Source organism: Brachypodium distachyon, chromosome 1, assembly GCF_000005505.3.
Source record: "Brachypodium distachyon strain Bd21 chromosome 1, Brachypodium_distachyon_v3.0, whole genome shotgun sequence".
Taxonomy (NCBI): domain Eukaryota; kingdom Viridiplantae; phylum Streptophyta; class Magnoliopsida; order Poales; family Poaceae; genus Brachypodium; species Brachypodium distachyon.
Window position 1 is genome coordinate 47,059,544 of NC_016131.3, and position 18,961 is coordinate 47,078,504.

Consider the following 18,961-nt stretch of genomic DNA (forward strand, 5'->3'; position numbering starts at 1 on the left):
GCCAAACATGGGCCAATCTGATCAGAAGAAATAAGGTAAGTAGAATTCCTTACAAAACATGTTTGGAAGAGTCAATACAGTATACAGTATTTCAGTTATAACAAGGTCAGACATGCCCAAACATCTGGAGGTATACGGGTCTTCTATCCAGTGCACACAAAAAGAGCACCTTGTAGTTTGTATAAAACCATCTCACTTCTCTACATCCCCCCCTCTCTCAAAAAAGGGTGAAACCATCATAAATAACAAACAAATCCTATACATTTCATTCAAGCCAAACCACGAAACCAATATCCAATCCCATAAAAATATGCAATCTAGCAATACCTCGGGTACAGTCCATCATGCCTCAGCCAGCCCTTGCTCACTCTTAAGAATGCAGTCCGAGCTCCCTTCCGGAGTCGACATTCCAAGGGAACTAGCTGTGGAGTCTGGCCTAAACAACTCTTCATTTTCAAGCCTCGAAAGCATCTCTTTCGATTCACCTTTCAACAAGGACACGACTTCAAGCATTGTTGGTCGCTTTTCGGGTTCTCTTTGCGTGCAAGCTAGACCAATGAGCACCACTCTTTTTAATTCAGACTCAGAGTACTTGTCGTTGAGCTTGGAGTCTGCGATTTCATCATATCTACCCTCTTTCGCCAATGGGAGCATCCAGTTTCGGATCCCATACAATTTTTGAGCACCTGATTTTTCTACTGGCTTTCTCCCGCTAGTAAGCTCCAAAAGTATTATGCCAAAGCTGTAGACATCACAACCTGTTGTAGGCTTACCAAACATAATGTACTCAGGAGCATGATAACCCCGTTGGTTGTCACCAATTATCTTGTCATGATCCATTTCATTTGAAATGAGCCTCAGAAGACCAAAGTCACCAACGTGTGCCTGGAAATCTGAATCTAGTAGCACATTGGTCGTCTTGATGCTTCCATGGATTATAGGAGGTGTCACGTGGTGGTGAAGATACCTATGAGGAAGCAACCATGAGTTCTGTCAAACTGCTTATTGAAAGTAACAAATAAATGGGTTATCTATTCTATCCAGCTATGGAGAAACATAAACAGCATGTTACATACGTGAGTGCCCGGGCAGCACCAATGGCAATAAATGTTCTTCGTCGCCAATCAAGAAGGCACTCCGAAGAATGCGTTCCATGGAGATGTGCAAAAAGACTCGAGTTTGGCATATAGTCATACACCAGAACGCGTTCAGCTCCATCAGCACAATATCCACGCAAACTCAGGAGGTTTTTGTGCCTTACTCTTCCCAAAGTCTCGACTTCTGAAGCAAATTCTACTTCTGTCCCATTTCTTGCATCCTTTAACTTCTTAACAGCAATCTACATCAAAAAAAGATTTGGTGGAATCAACTTTACAAGGACAGAAGTAGAACACAGTAAGCATAGTTAGCTATCTCAATCCAATTTTTTTTTACAAGGCCAGAACTAATGCACCATTGAACGTGTGGTAGTAGGCTGATCTGTGAGTGATTTCTTTAATAAGAACATAGACGTGTGACATAGTTGCAGCCAAGCAAGGCATGTGAGGGAATATATTTTTATTTACAAGATGTATACTTGCAAACCTGTAGCAGTTGTCTAAGTTGACCTATATATGATATCGTACCTACCGGATGCTAATGCAATCAAAGATAAATGTTCCAGAATAAACTAAAACATTATAATTGATAGTTGCGTGTTGTTTAGTGAGGCAGCTACCAAGGAGGATTTGCCTAACACTGCAAGTTAAGCAATAGTCTGGTTGAACTAGACAGCAAGGAACTTAAAAGCGATAAAGTAGACATTTAAATTCCCAGCATGGTAAATATATCAAACTGAACATCGCGTAAAGAGCAGGAACCTGAGAGCCTTCCCAAACTTGTCCCCAGTAGACGCTCCCAAGTGGCCCTTCACCAATCTTGTTATCGTAATTGAAGCTATTTGTTGCCGAGCGAAGCTCCCTCAGCGAGAACACCCACCTGATTGATCCGTTCCGCTCGTCGGTCCTGACAAACCAAAGCCATGAAATAGATCATGGGCATGAACACTCCAAGCACAGATATACGCGTGTCAAAGTTATTTTCCCATCTATTGGTAACAATTCTCTACTGTTCCCAAACCAATCTTGCCTAGTCTTAGCCTGGGAAATCAACCAGGCAGGGCTAGGTTGGCACATCGAAATCAAACAGACATGCCGCTCTAATCCAATTTTCGTTCTATGTCCATATGCAAGCATAATCCACTTTCCTTCATCCCGTGACAACGATTGCAAAAAAAGATTACCATCACACATACCGCGACAAAAATGCTTTGAAACCTCCGCCGAGACCTAATCGCAATGTACATCACCTAATTCCTCACGAACCGAAGCGAAATGCCCTTCTTCGCCTGTTTGCTGTTTCCCCCTGAGAAATCGAGCACCAAACAGCCGCCTTCCCTTCGGACGGCCCTATCCTCTCGCGGCGGCACCATCTACTCAGACAAGCAGGCGGACACGCGAAATTCCCGCCCCGACGACTAAAGCTCCTCAAAAGGCGAGCGCCCCAAGCGCGCGCGTACACCAACCCCGCGGGCACAGGCGCCGACCGAACACGGGCGGGCGCTCCACCCCACACCGATGACCCGACGAGGTCGCGAAAAGAGAGAGAGAGGGCGGGAGAGCAAGCAAGCGGTTGCCGGTGGTGGCACTTACAAATCGTCCCCGGAGGCGTTCCTGCCGCAGCAGAGGATCCTGCGCGCGACCCGCGAGAGCTTCGGGTGCATCGGAGCCCGCTCCCTCGCGCCGGCGGCCGTACCTCGCTGCTCGTCCCGGCGGGAGACAGGCTGCGAAGACACGGAAGGAGGAGCCGTGGTTGGGAGGGCAAGGAATGGTGTGTTGCGGAAGGAGGAGCCGAGGAGGACTTGACAGCGGAGGACAGCGCCGAGGGCCGTGTGTGCTTTTCGGTGCGAGTAGTGGGCTCGTCTGGTGGTGCCTTTCTTGACCTCTTGCTGTGGGTAGCCGAAGCAAACGAGCCGCCAACTCTTCTTTGCCGTGCGGACAGCAGAAACCGCGTTGTTCCACGGCGAAACTTGGAGGAAGAACAGCCTTTTTACTGCTACGGCGGCCGGCCTTCCTTCTACTGTATGTGGCAATGGAGAAACGTGTTTAGTGCGGTATTTTGGGCAGAAACAAAGTGATGGCGTGCCCTTTTTAAGACTTTGGGTAATTTGGTTCCATATCGGGATCAGCGTATGCTGGGTACGTGGGGGCAGATCTGGCCCGTAATCGATGCGGTTACCAAGAGTTGCGAATGCTACTGTAATAGGATTAGCGTTTATAGTAAGGCTTGGACACTTTGGTTTTTTCAGTACTTTGATACCAAACATACCATAGCCTAAGTTTTTTTTTTTTAAAAAACCCGGCTGATACAGCTAAGTTTGGTAGCAATGAAAGCGGCAAATTTTGGTATCACCAAATCCCGTAGCTGCTACCGCCGACGTTTTGGTAAGAAGTATGAGTGGGGAATAGAATAAAGTCCGTATAAGACGGTGCCGAACTGCATATGGCCTTTCGAATTTCTGCTTGCATTTTTTTTATCAATGTATGCGTGTGAAGCCAGAACAAAGTGATACTACTGTACTATTATTCGACTTTTTTCTGGGTGAAGGAGAGAGGTTTGCTGGACTGCTGGTTATGGCCAGATGTGATTACAATCAGCAGAAAGGAGCTTGTCTGTACAGATCCGTGAGGCAAGACACGCCACACCATAAAATGGCCATTCCTCCTTTGCCTTGCTTGCCAGCTAGTAGTGAGCGCAACTTTGCCAGACTTTCTCGCGATCTCGCTACACTTGGAACCTCAACTCAGAAACACCTGCACTGCACTGGCAACACCTCAACTCAGAAACAAAGCACGTATTTTCAGCTTAGTGATTTTTTTTAAAAAAGCAAATGACTTTGGACGACCAAAATGGAATGCTTTACCTCCACTGCTCCACACTGATTGGATTTGCATTCTGTGGCCCAGGCTTCTATATATCCAGGCCGCAATTGCCCAGCTTCTCAGCCCGCTGAGCCGAGATGCCGGGGCTTGACGCCCCATTACCGGAGTGGGCCATATTGCACGTCTTTGCTCATCGACCCAACCGCTGCATAACTCCGATCCAATCCTTTTTACCTTTCTGTTTTTTGACCCAATTCTTTCTGCTTTGTTTGGAACAAAACTTCAGTTAAATTAGGTTACCAAAAAGGAGCAGCATCAATGGGGATGTAGCTCAGATGGTAGAGCGCTCGCTTAGCATGCGAGAGGTACGGGGATCGATACCCCGCATCTCCAAGTCTAGCTTGTTTTCATATTGAGTTTTGTTACTCTTGTTCTGTTTCTTTTTGGCCCTTTGCAGAGTGCCGGCCAGCAGATAGCTGCAGGATTTCAATTCCCTGTGCCTTGCCTCCGTCTTTTGGTGTTTGTCTGATTGGGTTGATGTCCCTTGCATTTCCTGACTGGTAAGTCATAAGTATAGTATTGCTCTTCAAACTTCTGTTTCTATATATAGTACTCCGGTGATACTAGTGTGCTGTTTCTTTGTAAACTGATCTGAGGTGTTGAGAAAATTATCAGTACCAAGGAAGACCTTTGAGAATTCAATTCTATATTTGTTTGATAGTTTGTACTGTACGGCTTTTGGAAATTTAACTCTTAAATTTGTTCATTACCTCAGCAGGGATTTGCAAATGAACACGTGGTAACGTAATAAAGCATTAAAGCCAACGAAGAACCAAGATTCAAATTATATAGACTCAAGAAATACGATGCTCAGGATGCATGATCCTATTTTCACATGCTGGGATAAAATATAGGAAAAATATATAGACTGCAAGAAAAAAGAACTAAGAAATGCGATGCTCAGGATGCATGATCTTAGATATTTTCACATGCTGGGATAAAATATAGGAAAAATATATATAGGAAAATGTTTAATTTACAACCATGAATCATTCCCTCAACTCGATCTTAAGCCGAATGCCCCCAAAACTACAAAAATATGTATTACAGCTTATGCTTCCCAAAACCCATCCAAACTGCACTAACAAAGTCTCTTAACTTCAATTTGGACGGTCCACATATAGGCTTAGGAGCTCTTCAGGTTTGTTTCTTACTTGCAATCTCTTTTTGCGGGTTAATTTTCTTTTTGTGGGTTGGCAAGTCGTAATCTCGATAGCCCGCACAATAAGACCACTCTTCCAAATCCCTCCTTTGATCTCCTTCAAGCAGATGGACACCTCACCATCATCACCTTCCTCATTGTAGAAACTACCTCACTCCACCTCCATCCAACCGTCAGCCCTTCTTTGAGGGAGCCGCACTCTAGGTCGAGGAGTAGTAACCGTGCTAGGTGGCAAGATATGATACGGAGGCGCCCCGGCCGCAACGGCGTCGGCATCCTCGTTGACACAGGCCTGGAGGCAAACTTTCCGGGTCGATTTTCTCCGTCCAACGCTGACCGACCCACTGAAGGGTTCGTTGCATGGAAAACAAAAAATTTCCTACGAGAATGTGCGGAAGAAACCCAAAAACATATCTAGTAGATATAAGTAACGAGAGGGATAATGAGCATCATACCCTTGTAGACCACAAAGCGTTACGATCACAGGATCGTTGTTGGCGTAGTGGAACTTTCGACGAGATCAATCTCAGTGCAGAAAACGATGGCACCTCCTTGGTATCCACACGTTCAGCTTCACGTCGGCTCCTCCTTCTTAATCCAGCAAGCGAGGGGAAGAGGTCAATGAGATTCCAGTAGCACGACGGCGTGGTGTAGGCTATGGTGGAGTTCTCCACGGGTAGGGCTTCACCGTGCGCGTGAGAGGAGGAGGTCAGGGAGAGCAGGGGCATCCAAGGGGCAGCCCCTCCCCTCCTTATATAGGGAAGGAGGCCGACGGCAAGGCAGGTAAGAGAGACAATCTCATCTTTCCTTTCTTACCTCTTAAGAAATAGGAATTTGATCACATAGGGATCAATTCCCTAATTCAGTTTTTCTCTTTCCTTTCCTAGCTTGAACACCATGCGAGCCTTGTACGCCGTGTTCTTGGACAGCATCTTGCTCTCTATCCTGCCACGGATCTCCAACCAATAAACACCCACGAGTTGAGTAGCCTCTGAGAACCTGTACGCTCGAAAACATATATATATATATATATATGTTTAGTTAGAAGAAGCAAAAGGAGCGCACGGCACCAAGGAAACAAATTTGGTCGCATTCGCAGCAAGGCAAATTAAATTGGTAGGGAGGTGAAGGTACCTTTCTCCTCTCGTAGTGTAGCAATCGTCAACATCGACGTGTATCCAGCGCCAGTACTCCTGTGTCTCTCCCCAGGAAATGTGGAGCGACCTCGCGCAAAGCGCGTAGCATTTGGCGCCGGTTGCCCTGTCCAGGCGCATCCTCTGCAGGGCAGTGACACTGTTAGAATCAATCCGAATTATGCTAATTAATCGAGTTCAAGTCAGAGACGTGAGGTTTTTCAAATCTATTAGGCTCGCATGCCATGAGTGAGTGAATGAATCCTAGTATGAGCGGAATCAGTTTGTGTATTGCGTGTGAGAGTCCTTGGATACATACCACGAGCTTGCCTGGGAGGAGGGCGGGCTGGACGGCGAGGCGCTGGAACAGGCCCTTGCTGGACAGCCGCGCGGATGGGATCTCGTTTTCGGCGAGCCGAGGGAGGTCGCGGGGCAGGAAGCGGGACCAGACGGCGTCGGAGTCGGCGGCGGCGCGGAGGCGAGGTGCGGGAGATCACCTCCGTGAGGAGCTCCTCCGGCAGCCTCTCGATCTCCATGGCTCGATGGGCGGCTTCTCGATCTAAAACGCGTGTTGTTTCTCTCGATCGATTCGGACGCGTGCGGAGGTATGTTGAGCTCCGGGCTCCGGCTGCGCGGTGGAAATTTAAGGAGGGAGCTGCTAGAGACGGTGCGGTTGATTAGAGGCGAAGGAACCGTGCATGGAACGACGAGCCCATGTTGCCCAGCTTCTATCCAGGCCGCGAGCATTCACAGGCCGGCAAATACATTTCGCTTCCGACGAGGACGTGGGCTTGGAGTTGGGACCTAAACAAAAAAACTGACTTCAGCTGAGTTTTTTTTCCTAGAATACACCCAAACACGTGTATCATATATTGAATGAGGATTCCACGACGCGGTTACATGCTCGTAGGCGTCAGTAAAGCGACTACTCTATTACATTCCACAAGGGATCCACTAGACTAGAAAACGAAAAATCTACATTATAAAAAAGACCCGCGCTCGACCATACCCTTCCTTCACTATCGATCATTTGTTGTATCTTTCTGGCACTTGGAGTCGCTGCATCAAACACCACCGAATTCCTGTGCTTCCAGAGGCACCAGCAGATGAGAGTAATGCTAGTGTTGAGGTTCCTCTTCTCTTTCTTGCCTTGCACCACAAGGCTCGTCCACCATTCGGCAAGAGAGGCTTGCGGAGTAGGAAACCCGCAAAGCCTGTTCCAGTCCCGCAACGAGGTCGACCACACTTCCCGAGCCACGACACAACCAAGAAGAAAATGGTCAATGGTTTCATCGCTTTGATCACACAAAGGACAGCGTGCCGGGTGGGGCAAACCCCGCTTCAAAAGCCTATCCGCCGTCCAACATCTATTTTTTTAGAGCCAACCACATGAAGGTCTTGCACTTAGTTGGCGCCTTGGAGGACCAGACCTCAGTAGCCCCCGCAGCAAGCACACGACCCCGGAAGAAAGCCGCGTACGTAGACGAGGCCTTGTAGGTCCCATTGCCGCTCCATTTCCAACGGAAACAATCATCATCGTCTAAAAGAATCACCTCAGCCACGCGGTCATGAACCACCAGAAGATCCACAAGCGCCTGAAAGGAGAGCTCCAGGTGGATGGCCGAAGCCAACCATTGGCATGAAAAGCCTCAGCCACAGAAAGCCTGGATGCCCTACTCGAGATCTCCGATAGCAGCGTGGCCCCAGCTGAGTGTTTTCAAGGACGGAGCCCGGTAAAAAATGTTTGAGGAGCTAAAATATAGAAACTAACTTTGTATTCCCTCCGTTCCATATTAATTGCCGAAATATTACATGTATTTATATACTTTGAATTATAAATACATGTATATTTGGACAAATTTAAGTCATTTAATTTGGGACGGAGGGAGTACTAAATCCGTGATACTTATATACTCCCTCCATTTCATAAAAGTTGGCGTATTTTGTTTCGTTAAGACAAGTCTTTCATCAAGAATTACTCTATTAATATGTAAGTTATATGATACAAAACCATAATCATTAGTAAGAACTTTTAAAGACGAATCCACTAATATAAATTTCATGTATGAAAAAACACATATCAATAGAGTTTTTATTGGTTAAAGTCTTGTCTTAACGAAACAAAATACGCCAACCTTTGTGAAATGGAGAGAGTATTATGGATCGGATGGAGTGGTTTATAGTATAAGATCCTAGGGATCTAGGCATAATTTTTTAATCTTAGGGGAGAGGGGGCAGGGCTCCAGCTGCTAGTTTCCGTGGTTGCGCCACTGGTTGATTTTGTGACAAAATTTGTCCGGCGGCATGTGTCATGGATGATAGAATCAATTGTTAACTGCCCCATGTATGGCAGAAGAGGCAGAGGTGTCCCTGCTGCTCCAAATGTTTCCGAAAAAAGCACCAGGGTTAGATGCTTTAAAGTCACACTTCTCGTAGAGACATTGGTACGACCATGGTGATGATGTGGTCACGATGGTTTTGCGAGTACTTCGAGGGGAAGATTCTCTAGAGGTTATGAATTGCATGTGCACCATTGTTTTAATGCCAAAGGTAAATGATGCAGCTCCTCTCACACAGTTTCGACCAATTAGTCCGTGAAATGTGATCTTAAAGATCATTCGAAGTATAGACGAATCGGTTAAAAAAATTCTTTCTATGCCTATCTAAAAAATATGAAAACCTTCGTCACCCGTCAAATTTCGCTCGTCTTGCCCGACGCCCCTGTCTCACCACCCAGCAGGCCCGCTCGCCTCGCCCAATCCCCTGACACCATGCTCCCATCCGCCCGCGGCAGGCTGCTCTCGTCGCTGCGCCGCTGCCGCCGGCGCATCCCCCCGACCGAGTCCCGGCCGGAATCGAGGCTGGCGGTGCCGGCCTCATCTCGCTGCCGCCATTGCGATTCGTAGCACTGCCGCTGCGATTCGTGCATCCTCCGGGACCTGCTGGTGCTCCTCCCAGTTCCCCGCAGCCGCGAGCTTCAATTCGCCGGCTGTTGCGGTCGCTGCTGCGGGCTGTGCCGCCGCCGCCAGAGGAGTCCCTGCCGCATATGAGTCTTCTATGTGTGCGTGATGAGTTGGTTGATCGATCGATCAATTGATTTGTTCCTTATACTACTGCTGTTTTTCGCGTCGGCTTTACTTGTTGATTGATCTATTAATCGATTTGGTCTCTGTACTGTACTAACGTTGTGCATGCGCATCAGCTTGCGGCGCCGCGCGCGAGAGCAGCGAGCAGGGAGCGCGAGAGGCGCACGGGAAGGCGAGCATCGCTGGCGCACGCAAGGGGCGGGGTCTTTCTTGGTGTTGGCGTCGACTGTACAGATGAGAAGGGGAAGAAGATGAAGAAGGGTAAGCACATGAAGGAGAAAAGGGCTCGTGTTAGATGCTTCTATCTCTAAAACTGAATTTAGGAAACCAGCTCAGAGAATCCGTTGAAGATGCTCTTACTCCTCCGTTCCCCTCCCTGACCATATCCATCTTTTTCACATATTTTGACAACCATCGTGTGCCTGCGCCGTGGCAGCGCACGGGCATTCTGCTAGTTCAAAAAAATATGCAAAGACCGGTCGGCGTTCGTTCCTAGCAGGTTTATCACCGACAATATCATTTGCCTTGTTTCTTTGTTAACTGATCCAAGGTGTTGAGAAAGATATCATTACCAAGGAAGGCTTTTGAGTATTTAATTCTACATTTGTTTCGTAATCTTACGGCTTTTAAATTCAACCCTTAGATTAGTTCGGAAGCTCAACAAGGATCTGTGTCGAAATGAACACATTGTAATGTAATAAGGCCAACGAAGAACCAAGATACTCCCTCCGTTCCATATTAAGCGTCGAAATATTACATGTATCTAGACGCATTTTAGGTATAGATACATCTATATTTAGACAAATTTGAGACAGTTAATATGGGACGGAGGGTGTATAAATTATAATCACCTTCCCATCATAATGCAGGGTGATTGATGAGCTCCTCAAACATGGTCGAATGTTGTGATCGGTGCTTCTAATCAATGAACATGAAAAGTTTGTTAGAGAAGAGTCACACGTGCTATTTCACTTGACTTACTAAGAAGCATTGGACCTAAAGAATATGAACTGCAAGAAAAAAAAACTAATTAAGGAATACGGGAAAACATCTGATTTACAACCATGAAATATATCATTCCGTCTACTCTGAAGCCGAATGCCCCCAAAACAACAAAAACACATGTCTGCTTGCAGATGATGCTTCCCAAAACCCATCCAAACAGCTCTGACAAAGTCTCTTAACTTCAATTTGGATGGTCCACACATATAGGTAGGTCTACGAGCTCACATCAGGCTTGTTGCTTAGTTGTAATCTCGATAGCCCGCACAATAAAACCATTCTTCGCAGTCCTTGCTTCGATCTCCTTCAAGCTGATGGATACCTCACCATCATCACCCTCTCATTTTAGAAACCCTAGTTTTAAAAACCGGACCGGTCCGCCGGTTGAACCAGAAAAAACCGGAACCGGAGGCCTGGCCGGTCTGTTAAGCGTGGACCGTCTAGCCAAACGGGCCCATCCGAACAGTTGAGCCGCCGGTTCAGTGGGAAATCCCGAAGGAAATAATATTGCGCCAAGGGCTATCTCGCCTGCTTGCTGGGCCTGGAAGCCAGTTGGGCTAGCTTCGTTCGTTGGCCATAGACGGAATATCATTTCTTAATCTATATGAGCCATTGGGCCTGTTTTGGTTAGGGAACTTGTTTTTGTTAGAGATAAAAAACCAGACTGGTTCAATCGGTGAACCGGCGGTTCGACCGGATAAACCTGAACCGAGAGCTTCGTCGGTTCGATCACAGGTCCGGTTTTCAAAACTAGGGCAGAAGCTACCAAGCTCCACCTCCATCCGACCGTCGGCCCTTCTTCGAGGGATCAGCACGCCATCCTCGTGTCCAGGCCCAGGAGTAACCGTGCTAGGAGATATCCAACTAGCTGGTGGCAAAAAGAATTGATACCGAGGCGCCCCGCTGCAACGGCATCTACATCCTCGTTGGCACGGGCCTGGAGGCAAACATGCCGGGTTGATTCGCTCCCTCCAACACTGACCGACGCGTCCTGGAACGGGTGATCCAGACAACGTGTATCGTCTGTTAGCTTGAACACGATGCGAGCCGTGTACTCTGTGTTCTTAGACAACATCTTGCTCGGTATCCTGCCACGGATCTCCAACCAACACACATGCAGGAGTTCAGCAGCCTCTGAGAACCTGTACGTCGAGAAAGTACATATAGGATATGATTAATCCAATTGGCAGCAAAAGGAGCATCGACATGAAGGAATCAAATTCGCAGCATGGCAAATTACATGCTCGATCCTAATTACATTCGCATCATCGCAGGCAGGCAAAATTGAATTGGTGGCGAGGTGAACGAACCTTTCAGTAATCGTCGACATCGACGTGGATCCAGCGCCAGTAGTACGGGGTATCTCCCCAGGAAATGTTGAGCGCTCTCGCGGAAAGCGTGTGGCATTTGGCGCCGGTTGCCCTGTCCAGGCGCATGCTCTGCAGGGCAGAGACACTGTTAGAATCAATCCGAATTATGCTAATTAATCGAGTTCAGGTCAGAGACGTGAGGTTTTTCAAATCTGCGAGAATCCTTACGTACCACGAGTTCGCCTGGGAGAAGGGCGGGCAGGGCGACGAGGCGTTGGAAGAGGCCCTTGCTGGACAGCGGCGCGGAGGGGATCTCGTTTTCGGCGAGCCGAGGGAGGTCACGGGGCAGGAAGCGGGACCAGACGGCGTCGGAATCGGCGGCGGCGCGGAGGGACTGGGAGACGGCGGCGGCGCGGCAGGCGTCCTGAGGCGAAGTGCGGGAGATCACCTCCATGAGGAGCTCCTCCGGCAGCCTCTCGATCTCCATGTGGGGAATTGGGAATCCTGTCGATCCAATTCGTGGTTGTTGTTTCTGTCGATCGATTCGAACGCGTGCGGATATGTGGATTTGTGACCTGCGGCTGCGCGGGGTGGAATTTAAGGAGGGAGATAGAGGCGGATTGGAAGGCCAAGGCACCGATACAGCCCAAGATTGATTTGAAAAATGCCGCCCGGCCTGTTCGCTGTTTCGTTGGACGTTTGGGGATGGGCGGGATTGGAACGTATCGGAGGATTTGAGGCCAAAGAACTGTGCGGATCTTGTTTTTAAGATAGTCCCGATTTATTTTGGATTACTGGGTCATAGTGTTGTACTCACTCCGTGCAGTAATAAAACTAACACTCCCTCCGTCCAAACAAATGACTCGGATTTGTTTAGATTCGTATGTATCTAAACATGTTTTAGTGTATACATACATGCATTTGTCAAGATACGTATGTATGTAGACATGTTTTCATGTATAGATACATACGAATCTAGACAAATCTGAATTATTTATGGACGGAGAAAATATAAACTTTTCCGCTTTAACCAAAACAATTCTTATTTCTAGTGACTGCTCATTCATATTTGTTTAAGAGTAAATATACGTGAGCAGTTGTTGGCTGGGTGTCGGAAACTAAGAAACATAAATTATGGAATAAATGAAAAATATTGTAGTATGTAAGGGAATGGAGGGAGCATTAAAAAGAACAAACCAACATGATTGGTTGAGTGACAGTATACTTTCGACCCAATCTATGCCAGTTTGAGTTTCTTCTTCCTCGATCGGCTACTTTCGAGATATTTCCTCTGGCCGGAATTACTTGTCACCGATTTAGTACTAAATCGGCATAGATTGGGAGTACTTGTTTTGTTTTTACTTAACCGTGTGGACTTCCTCGGCGAGCGAGGCTTCGAGCGAAGTTGGTTTTTGACGAGGTTCTACCTCGGCAATGCCCTAGCTTAGGACTTGTGCATTTGAGAGCATGAGTGTGTACCGGAGATCTCGTTGACTAACAAGGACAAGGGGACACAAATTTACCCAGGTTCAGGGCCCTCCAGGAGGTAATACCCTTACGTCGTGCTATAGATGTTTGTATTGATGGATGATTACAGAGGTGCCAATGAGGCTATGGAGCGCAGATCGGATCCGGCGAGTGTGTATGAGATGGCTTCGCCTCCCTGGTTCCCCCTCCTAGTCCTTTATATGTAGGAGGGTAGGTCTCGGGTGTGGAGTCCGGGTTGGTTACAACACAATTAGGAATCTCTAGATTGTGTTCCTTACCTTGCCGTAATTCTAGGTACTCGGGCTTCATGCTGGGCAGCAGCGGGTATACCAAGGATGAGTACCCAGCGGGTCATACCCACGTCAGTTTTGTCGAGGCCATATCTTTCAAACGTGTCAAGGATTCCCCACAGACAACACTACTCTTGTCGTACTTGAACAATATTAGTATATGGGGTATCGATGCGTGATGGTTAAAAGTATAACGATGCTGTATAAAAAGGCCTTATTAGCGAAGGTCAACGTAGACTTGAAGTTGACACGACAATGTTTTTGAGTAGGTTCGGTCGCCTTTGGGAGCACAGCCTATAGTCCTATGAAGGAACCTAAGGATACCTTCCGGACTCCAACCCAATGAATTGACCCCTAGTCTGGACCGAAGGGTCTTTCTGTACCCTCGAGACTAGAGTTTCTGTAGAATTCTAGTCCTCTCCACTTGGTTTTACTGAGGAATACGATGAGGATACATGGTCTTAGAGATTTTTAACATGCTAGGATTATATATATATATAAGATGCTTCCAATACTCGTCTGAAATACTCTAACAAAATCTCTTAACTTCAATTTGGATGGTCCACCTACGAGCTGAGCTCATCAGGCTTGTTGCTTAGACGTTGTAATCTCGATAGCCCGCACAATAAGACCACTCTTCAAAGTCCATACTTGCGTCTCCATCAAGAAAAAAATAACTAAGGAATACGATGAGGATGCATGGTCCTGTAGGTGTTAAAAATGCTAGGATAAAATCTTTATAGGACAACATCTAATATAATACCATGAATTATTCCCGCAACTATGAAGCCTAACAGCCCGTAAACTACAATAACATGTCTTGCAGATATTGTTTCACAAAACCCATCCAAACTGCTCTTTCAAAGTGTCTTAGTTCATCAATCATCATGGCTTGTTTCATACTGTAGTTGAAATCTCGATAGCCCACACAATAAGACCACTCTTCAAAGTCCTTGCTTCGATCTCCCTCAAGTTGAAGGACACCTCACCATCATCACCTTCCTCACTGTAGAAGCTACCCAGCTCCACCTCCATCCAACCGTCGGCCCTCATTCGAGGGAGCAACACGTCCTCCTCTCTAGGTCCAGGAGTAGTATCTGTGTTAGGAGCTCTCCAACTAGCTAGTGGCAAGATATGATACCGAGGCGGCCCGGCTGCAACAGCGTCCGCATCCTCGTTGACACGGGCCTGGAGGCAAACATGCCGGGTTGATTCGCTCCCCTCCAATGCTGACCAACGCCTCCTGGAATGGGTGATCCAGCCCATAAGGAGCATCCGTTAGCTTGAACACCATGCGAGCCGTGTACGCCGTGTTTTCTGACAGCATCTTGCTCTGTATCCTGCCACGGATCTCCAACCAACACAGACCACCCTCTCCACACTGGAGTTGAGCGACCTCTTAGAACCTGTACGCCGAAAAAGTATATATTTATAGATTATTATGTAGATATAAGTATAGATAGGATATGATTAATTAGCAGCAAAAGCAATCCCTATTTTCTATAAAAAAATAGCAGCAAAAGAAGCATCGGCATGATGGTATCAAATTCGCAGCATGACAAATTAATTTGGTAGCGCGCGAGGTGAGAACCTTTTCCCTCTTGTGTACTCATCAACGTCGACGTGGATCCAGTGCCAGTAGCGGAGTGTATCTCCCCAGGCAATGTTGAGCGCCCTAGCGGAAAGCGTGTAGCATTTGGCTCCGGTTACCCTGTCCAGCCGCATGCTCTGCGGGTAGTGATCGACATCAATCGAAGTTGAGAGAGACGTGAGGTTTCTAAATCTGTTTGCCTGGGAGAGTCCTTGCATACATACCACGAGCTTGCCTGGGAGGAGGGCGGGCTGGACGGCGAGCCGTTGGAAGAGACCCTTGCTGGACAGCGGTGCGGATGGGATCTCGTTTTCGGCGAGCCGAGGGAGGTCGCGGGGCAGGAAGCGGGACCAGACGACGTCGGAGTCGGCGGTGGCGCGGAGGGCCGGGGGGGAGACGGCGGCGGCGCGGCAGGCGTCCTGGGGCGAGGTGCGGGCGATCACCTCCGTGAGGAGCTCCTCCGGAAGCCCCTCGATCTCCATGGAGGAACCCTGCTCGATCGATCGGCGGCTTCTCGATCAGCCTAGCTCGTGGTTGTTTCTCGAGTCGATTCGAACGCTGCGGATCTGTTGAGAGGAAATCGCGATGTCAGTGGCGAGGTGCGAGGGGAATTTGAGGAGGCGGCGCGTTCTATTGGAAGAGCCTTGGAGGCGAAGGAACCGTGCGTGGTGCGCGTGATACAGCCGGAGATTGAAAGAGGAAAATTGTTGGATCCATTAATTGCATCCTGCTGGCCGTTTGATTAGTGTTCATGTAGAGGTTTAGAGGAGGGTTGGAGGCGATGTCGTCGGAGGATTTGAGCCCAAGGAACCGTGCGCGATGGAATTAGGAAGCGATGGGCCCAGCTTCTCAGCCCGCTGGGCCTGGGCGACTGGAGTTGACTAGTTACACGCCATTCACGGGCCGGCGCGGTGCCACGGAGACTATGCATGCATGCTTCGGACGATCTGAGGCCGACGAACTCTGCGCGGTTGAATTAGGAAGCCATTGGCCCTGCTTCTCGGCCCGATGGGCCTGGAACCTGGAGGGCATAGTCGCATTCACGGGCCGGCTGCCGGCAAACATATGTCGAACCCGGCGACGATGGTTTGGACCAACCTCCGCATGAGTACATGACTGATTCCAGGCTTCCAACACATAATTTGAAGCAACTGGTTTAGGTAAATTTGGTTAAACGTCCGGAACAACAAAGGGGATGTAGCTCAGATGGTAGAGCGCTCGCTTAGCATGCGAGAGGCACGGGGATCGATACCCCGCATCTCCAGCTAGAGAAATTATTTTTGCCCTTGCAAAACGAAACTTAACCGGCCAGGCCCTTCTGCTCAATGCATGACTCATTGCGCCGCTAACCGCTGCTCGGTCCCTTTTGGCTCCTTCTGCCGTGTATATTTTTGTTGTTTATCATGACATGATCTATGATACGGTGGCAGCAATTTGACAGAAGGGCAGATGCATCTTTGTTGTTTTTTTTCAAACGTTTTGGCTGTTGGGGTGCATACAGTGTTAATTATGGAACCAATCAGTGAATTAATTAATTTACAACACTGCCGTTTTCTCAGATCTAATTTACAGTCCCCTGGTTGCAGGCTCCGTGCATAGTGTACTAGATCTGATTTACAGTTGCGACTTGCAAATATCCTGTTGAGGGACCACAATGACACGCTCTGGACCTATATGCAGCTGAACCACACCACATGGCTCATGGCACACGCTGGATAATGAAGTTCTGATGATCACCAACTCAATGTTACAGCCCTGGCTCCATGGGGCCCAATCCGGCTTCCGAATTTTCTTCATGCCGTCCGATGAGTTTTCAAATGTTAAGTGACTGAGTATTCCTAATATAATCATGGAACATATGCATGTAGTCGAAATCATGGAAAGACATGCATGGAGCCCTGGTTCATGGATCCCAGTTAATCCGGCTTCCAAATATATCGTTTTATTCTGTCCCATAAGCTTTCTAATGCTAGTGACTGAGGATTCCTCAAATGTTAGAGATCTAAGCAGGTAGTATTATGATACGACAAATTAATAAACAACTCCTGGAATATAATTTATTGTCATACAACACTACAAAATCAAGTAGACGCAATAAAAAAAGGATCATCAGCGTCGCATAAAGCCATGAGATGAGGACTATCCGTCCGACTTATTCATTAAATTAAGGGAACACTAAAAATTAAGTAGTAAAGGCGTCGCATCAAGCCATGCATAATTATTCCAAAGAACCACTCTCGGGAGCTAATTTGTAGCTGATGGGCGTACGTAAACTCCGATAGCGTCAAGAAGTGAGCCATGGCGTCCGAAAAAACCCACAATCTCGTCACTGCTCCTCTCTGGATAGCTAAAACGAGTGCCCCTTACTTTTCCATATGGTCCATATGTCTTAACATTGGTGACAAAGGTAAGTGATGTTACAACGGTGGCTCCTCGAAATTCACCGGTTGTTCCAATAACTTTCTTCAGTGTCTCTGATGGAGCAAAAAGAATCTGCGATGCAAGAAAACGCATAACACTTAAATCAGTGTATGTGTAAGAAATCTAGAACAAGGGAAACACTTTTTACCCTTATCATGTGTACTATGTAGGTACAATAAATAACTTGGATTCGAATATCTCAGGACTAAATATGATATTGAAATGGAAAGATAAACCCACTCACCGATTCTCCCGGATTGCCACCATTGCCACCCCAAGGACCAGCGGTCTGCCTCTTACCAGCTTGGTCAATGTAAGAATAAGCAAAAGAATCAATGACATCGCCTCTTCGAATAGTCACGCTCTCTATGCGTTGTGGTGGATTTGGGATGTCGAAAGCATTCCCTCCATTGCCACCCAATGGTCCTTCCTTGGTAGCAGCAGGAGTCTGCATGCATATATATTTGATGAGAAAATTTAGTGATTACGACAAGCACATGCATGAATGCATTGTTGTACTAGAAAGGAAATTAAAATATCTTCTTCTTTTTCTTGATGAAAATGATGACCGACAAGCATGCACTTACCGTTACCGTTGGTTGTTTTGGGATGTTGCGGCTGAAGACACAGATATGGACCTCCCTGATAATTTCTGCCCCTGTATTAGATACCTCTTTGTAACTCACAGTACCTTGTGCATACGCAAACTCCCCGGTCCCGCCGACGACTGCCAAGTGTGAATTGTCGGTCTGATTCTCGTAACTTCCAAGCACCTTAAGGCTTGACCCCTTGAGCCTTAATCAATCAATCCAACAAACAAAATCACACAAATTTAACCAACTCCAAAAAAATGTTAGGCAGTAATGTGCATGTATACCTCTCATCGGTGAAGAGAATGTCGAGAGAGAGGAAGTAACCATGGGTGGTCATGCTGTTGCCGACAACAAAGCCTCGTCCACGGGCCACAATGCTGGCCTTGTTTTGGTCAAGGCCATCGCGTATGGCCCAGTCAACAGCGACGACGCGACCAAACATGATCGGGGGTTTGTTATTCTGGGGATAAACAATGCTTTTTTCGTTGCCGTTTGGGCGTCCTTCCCCTATCTGGAACATGTACATGTGGAGTGTATGCTCTGTTTCCTTTATGTCCCGGCTAACACTTCCTTTTTGCTGGTGATAGGTCATGGCTACCTAGCTATAGGATTTGTTAAGCTTGGGGTACTCTATATTGCTGGAGAAGATATACGATCGTAGGTACAGTCTTTGCTGAGGGAATGGACGGAGCTAAGGGTGGCTTTTTATAGTCGATGTACTTATATAGCTGTATCTGAGTATGCTTCCTCCATCTCGGAACAGTACAACAACAGCTGATGATGGCAAGCTACTAAAAACAAATACAAGGCTGCACCAAAGACAACGTGTCCAAAGCTCACGCAGGAGAAGGGCACGCGTCTGGTGACTCAGCACAAGGAACCAGCTTGGATGACATAGGCATCCA

The 18,961-nt window shown here is 47.5% G+C and overlaps 5 protein-coding genes, 1 long non-coding RNA gene and 2 other non-coding genes across 8 annotated transcripts; 3 read left to right on the plus strand and 5 right to left on the minus strand.

Annotated features, from left to right (window-relative positions):
- Nucleotides 1–18: 18 nt before the first annotated feature.
- On the minus strand, nt 19–3,046 carry LOC100846691 (PTI1-like tyrosine-protein kinase At3g15890). The gene is made up of 4 exons (XM_003564216.4): nt 2,691–3,046; nt 1,860–2,004; nt 1,077–1,339; nt 19–967 (listed from the first exon to the last, which is right to left on the minus strand). Exons 1-4 carry the CDS (start codon nt 2,759–2,761, stop codon nt 343–345), a joined length of 1,104 nt encoding a protein of 367 aa, XP_003564264.1. The 5' UTR covers nt 2,762–3,046; the 3' UTR covers nt 19–342.
- Nucleotides 3,047–4,240: 1,194 nt separating this feature from the next.
- On the plus strand, nt 4,241–4,313 carry TRNAA-AGC. Its single transcript has one exon. It is a non-coding gene; the product is annotated as a tRNA-Ala (tRNA).
- A 597-nt stretch (nt 4,314–4,910) lies between these two features.
- Nucleotides 4,911–6,756, minus strand: LOC100843011 (F-box protein PP2-B11-like; the record flags this gene model as incomplete). Its single annotated transcript, XM_024458157.1, has 3 exons — nt 4,911–6,141; nt 6,277–6,419; nt 6,595–6,756. Coding segments are annotated over 3 exons (447 nt in total), but the record flags the coding sequence as incomplete, so codon positions are not given.
- Nucleotides 6,757–9,021: 2,265 nt separating this feature from the next.
- Nucleotides 9,022–9,976, plus strand: LOC112271753. Its single transcript, XR_002965079.1, has 2 exons — nt 9,022–9,336; nt 9,478–9,976. It is a non-coding gene; the product is annotated as an uncharacterized LOC112271753 (long non-coding RNA).
- A 396-nt stretch (nt 9,977–10,372) lies between these two features.
- On the minus strand, nt 10,373–12,413 carry LOC100843316 (putative F-box protein PP2-B12). Its single transcript, XM_024458158.1, has 3 exons — nt 11,906–12,413; nt 11,678–11,802; nt 10,373–11,505 (listed from the first exon to the last, which is right to left on the minus strand). Exons 1-3 carry the CDS (start codon nt 12,158–12,160, stop codon nt 11,172–11,174), a joined length of 714 nt encoding a protein of 237 aa, XP_024313926.1. The 5' UTR covers nt 12,161–12,413; the 3' UTR covers nt 10,373–11,171.
- A 1,723-nt stretch (nt 12,414–14,136) lies between these two features.
- LOC100843618 (F-box protein PP2-B1-like) lies at nt 14,137–15,758 on the minus strand. The gene is made up of 4 exons (XM_024458159.1): nt 15,267–15,758; nt 15,043–15,179; nt 14,854–14,857; nt 14,137–14,729 (listed from the first exon to the last, which is right to left on the minus strand). Exons 1-4 carry the CDS (start codon nt 15,522–15,524, stop codon nt 14,349–14,351), a joined length of 780 nt encoding a protein of 259 aa, XP_024313927.1. The 5' UTR covers nt 15,525–15,758; the 3' UTR covers nt 14,137–14,348.
- Nucleotides 15,759–16,233: 475 nt separating this feature from the next.
- TRNAA-AGC lies at nt 16,234–16,306 on the plus strand. The gene has a single exon. It is a non-coding gene; the product is annotated as a tRNA-Ala (tRNA).
- Nucleotides 16,307–16,862: 556 nt separating this feature from the next.
- LOC100843926 lies at nt 16,863–18,648 on the minus strand. Its single transcript, XM_003560994.3, has 5 exons — nt 18,341–18,648; nt 18,051–18,258; nt 17,708–17,911; nt 17,410–17,535; nt 16,863–16,880 (listed from the first exon to the last, which is right to left on the minus strand). The coding sequence occupies exons 1-5, from the start codon at nt 18,646–18,648 to the stop codon at nt 16,863–16,865; spliced, it is 864 nt and encodes a 287-aa protein (XP_003561042.2).
- Nucleotides 18,649–18,961: the final 313 nt, after the last annotated feature.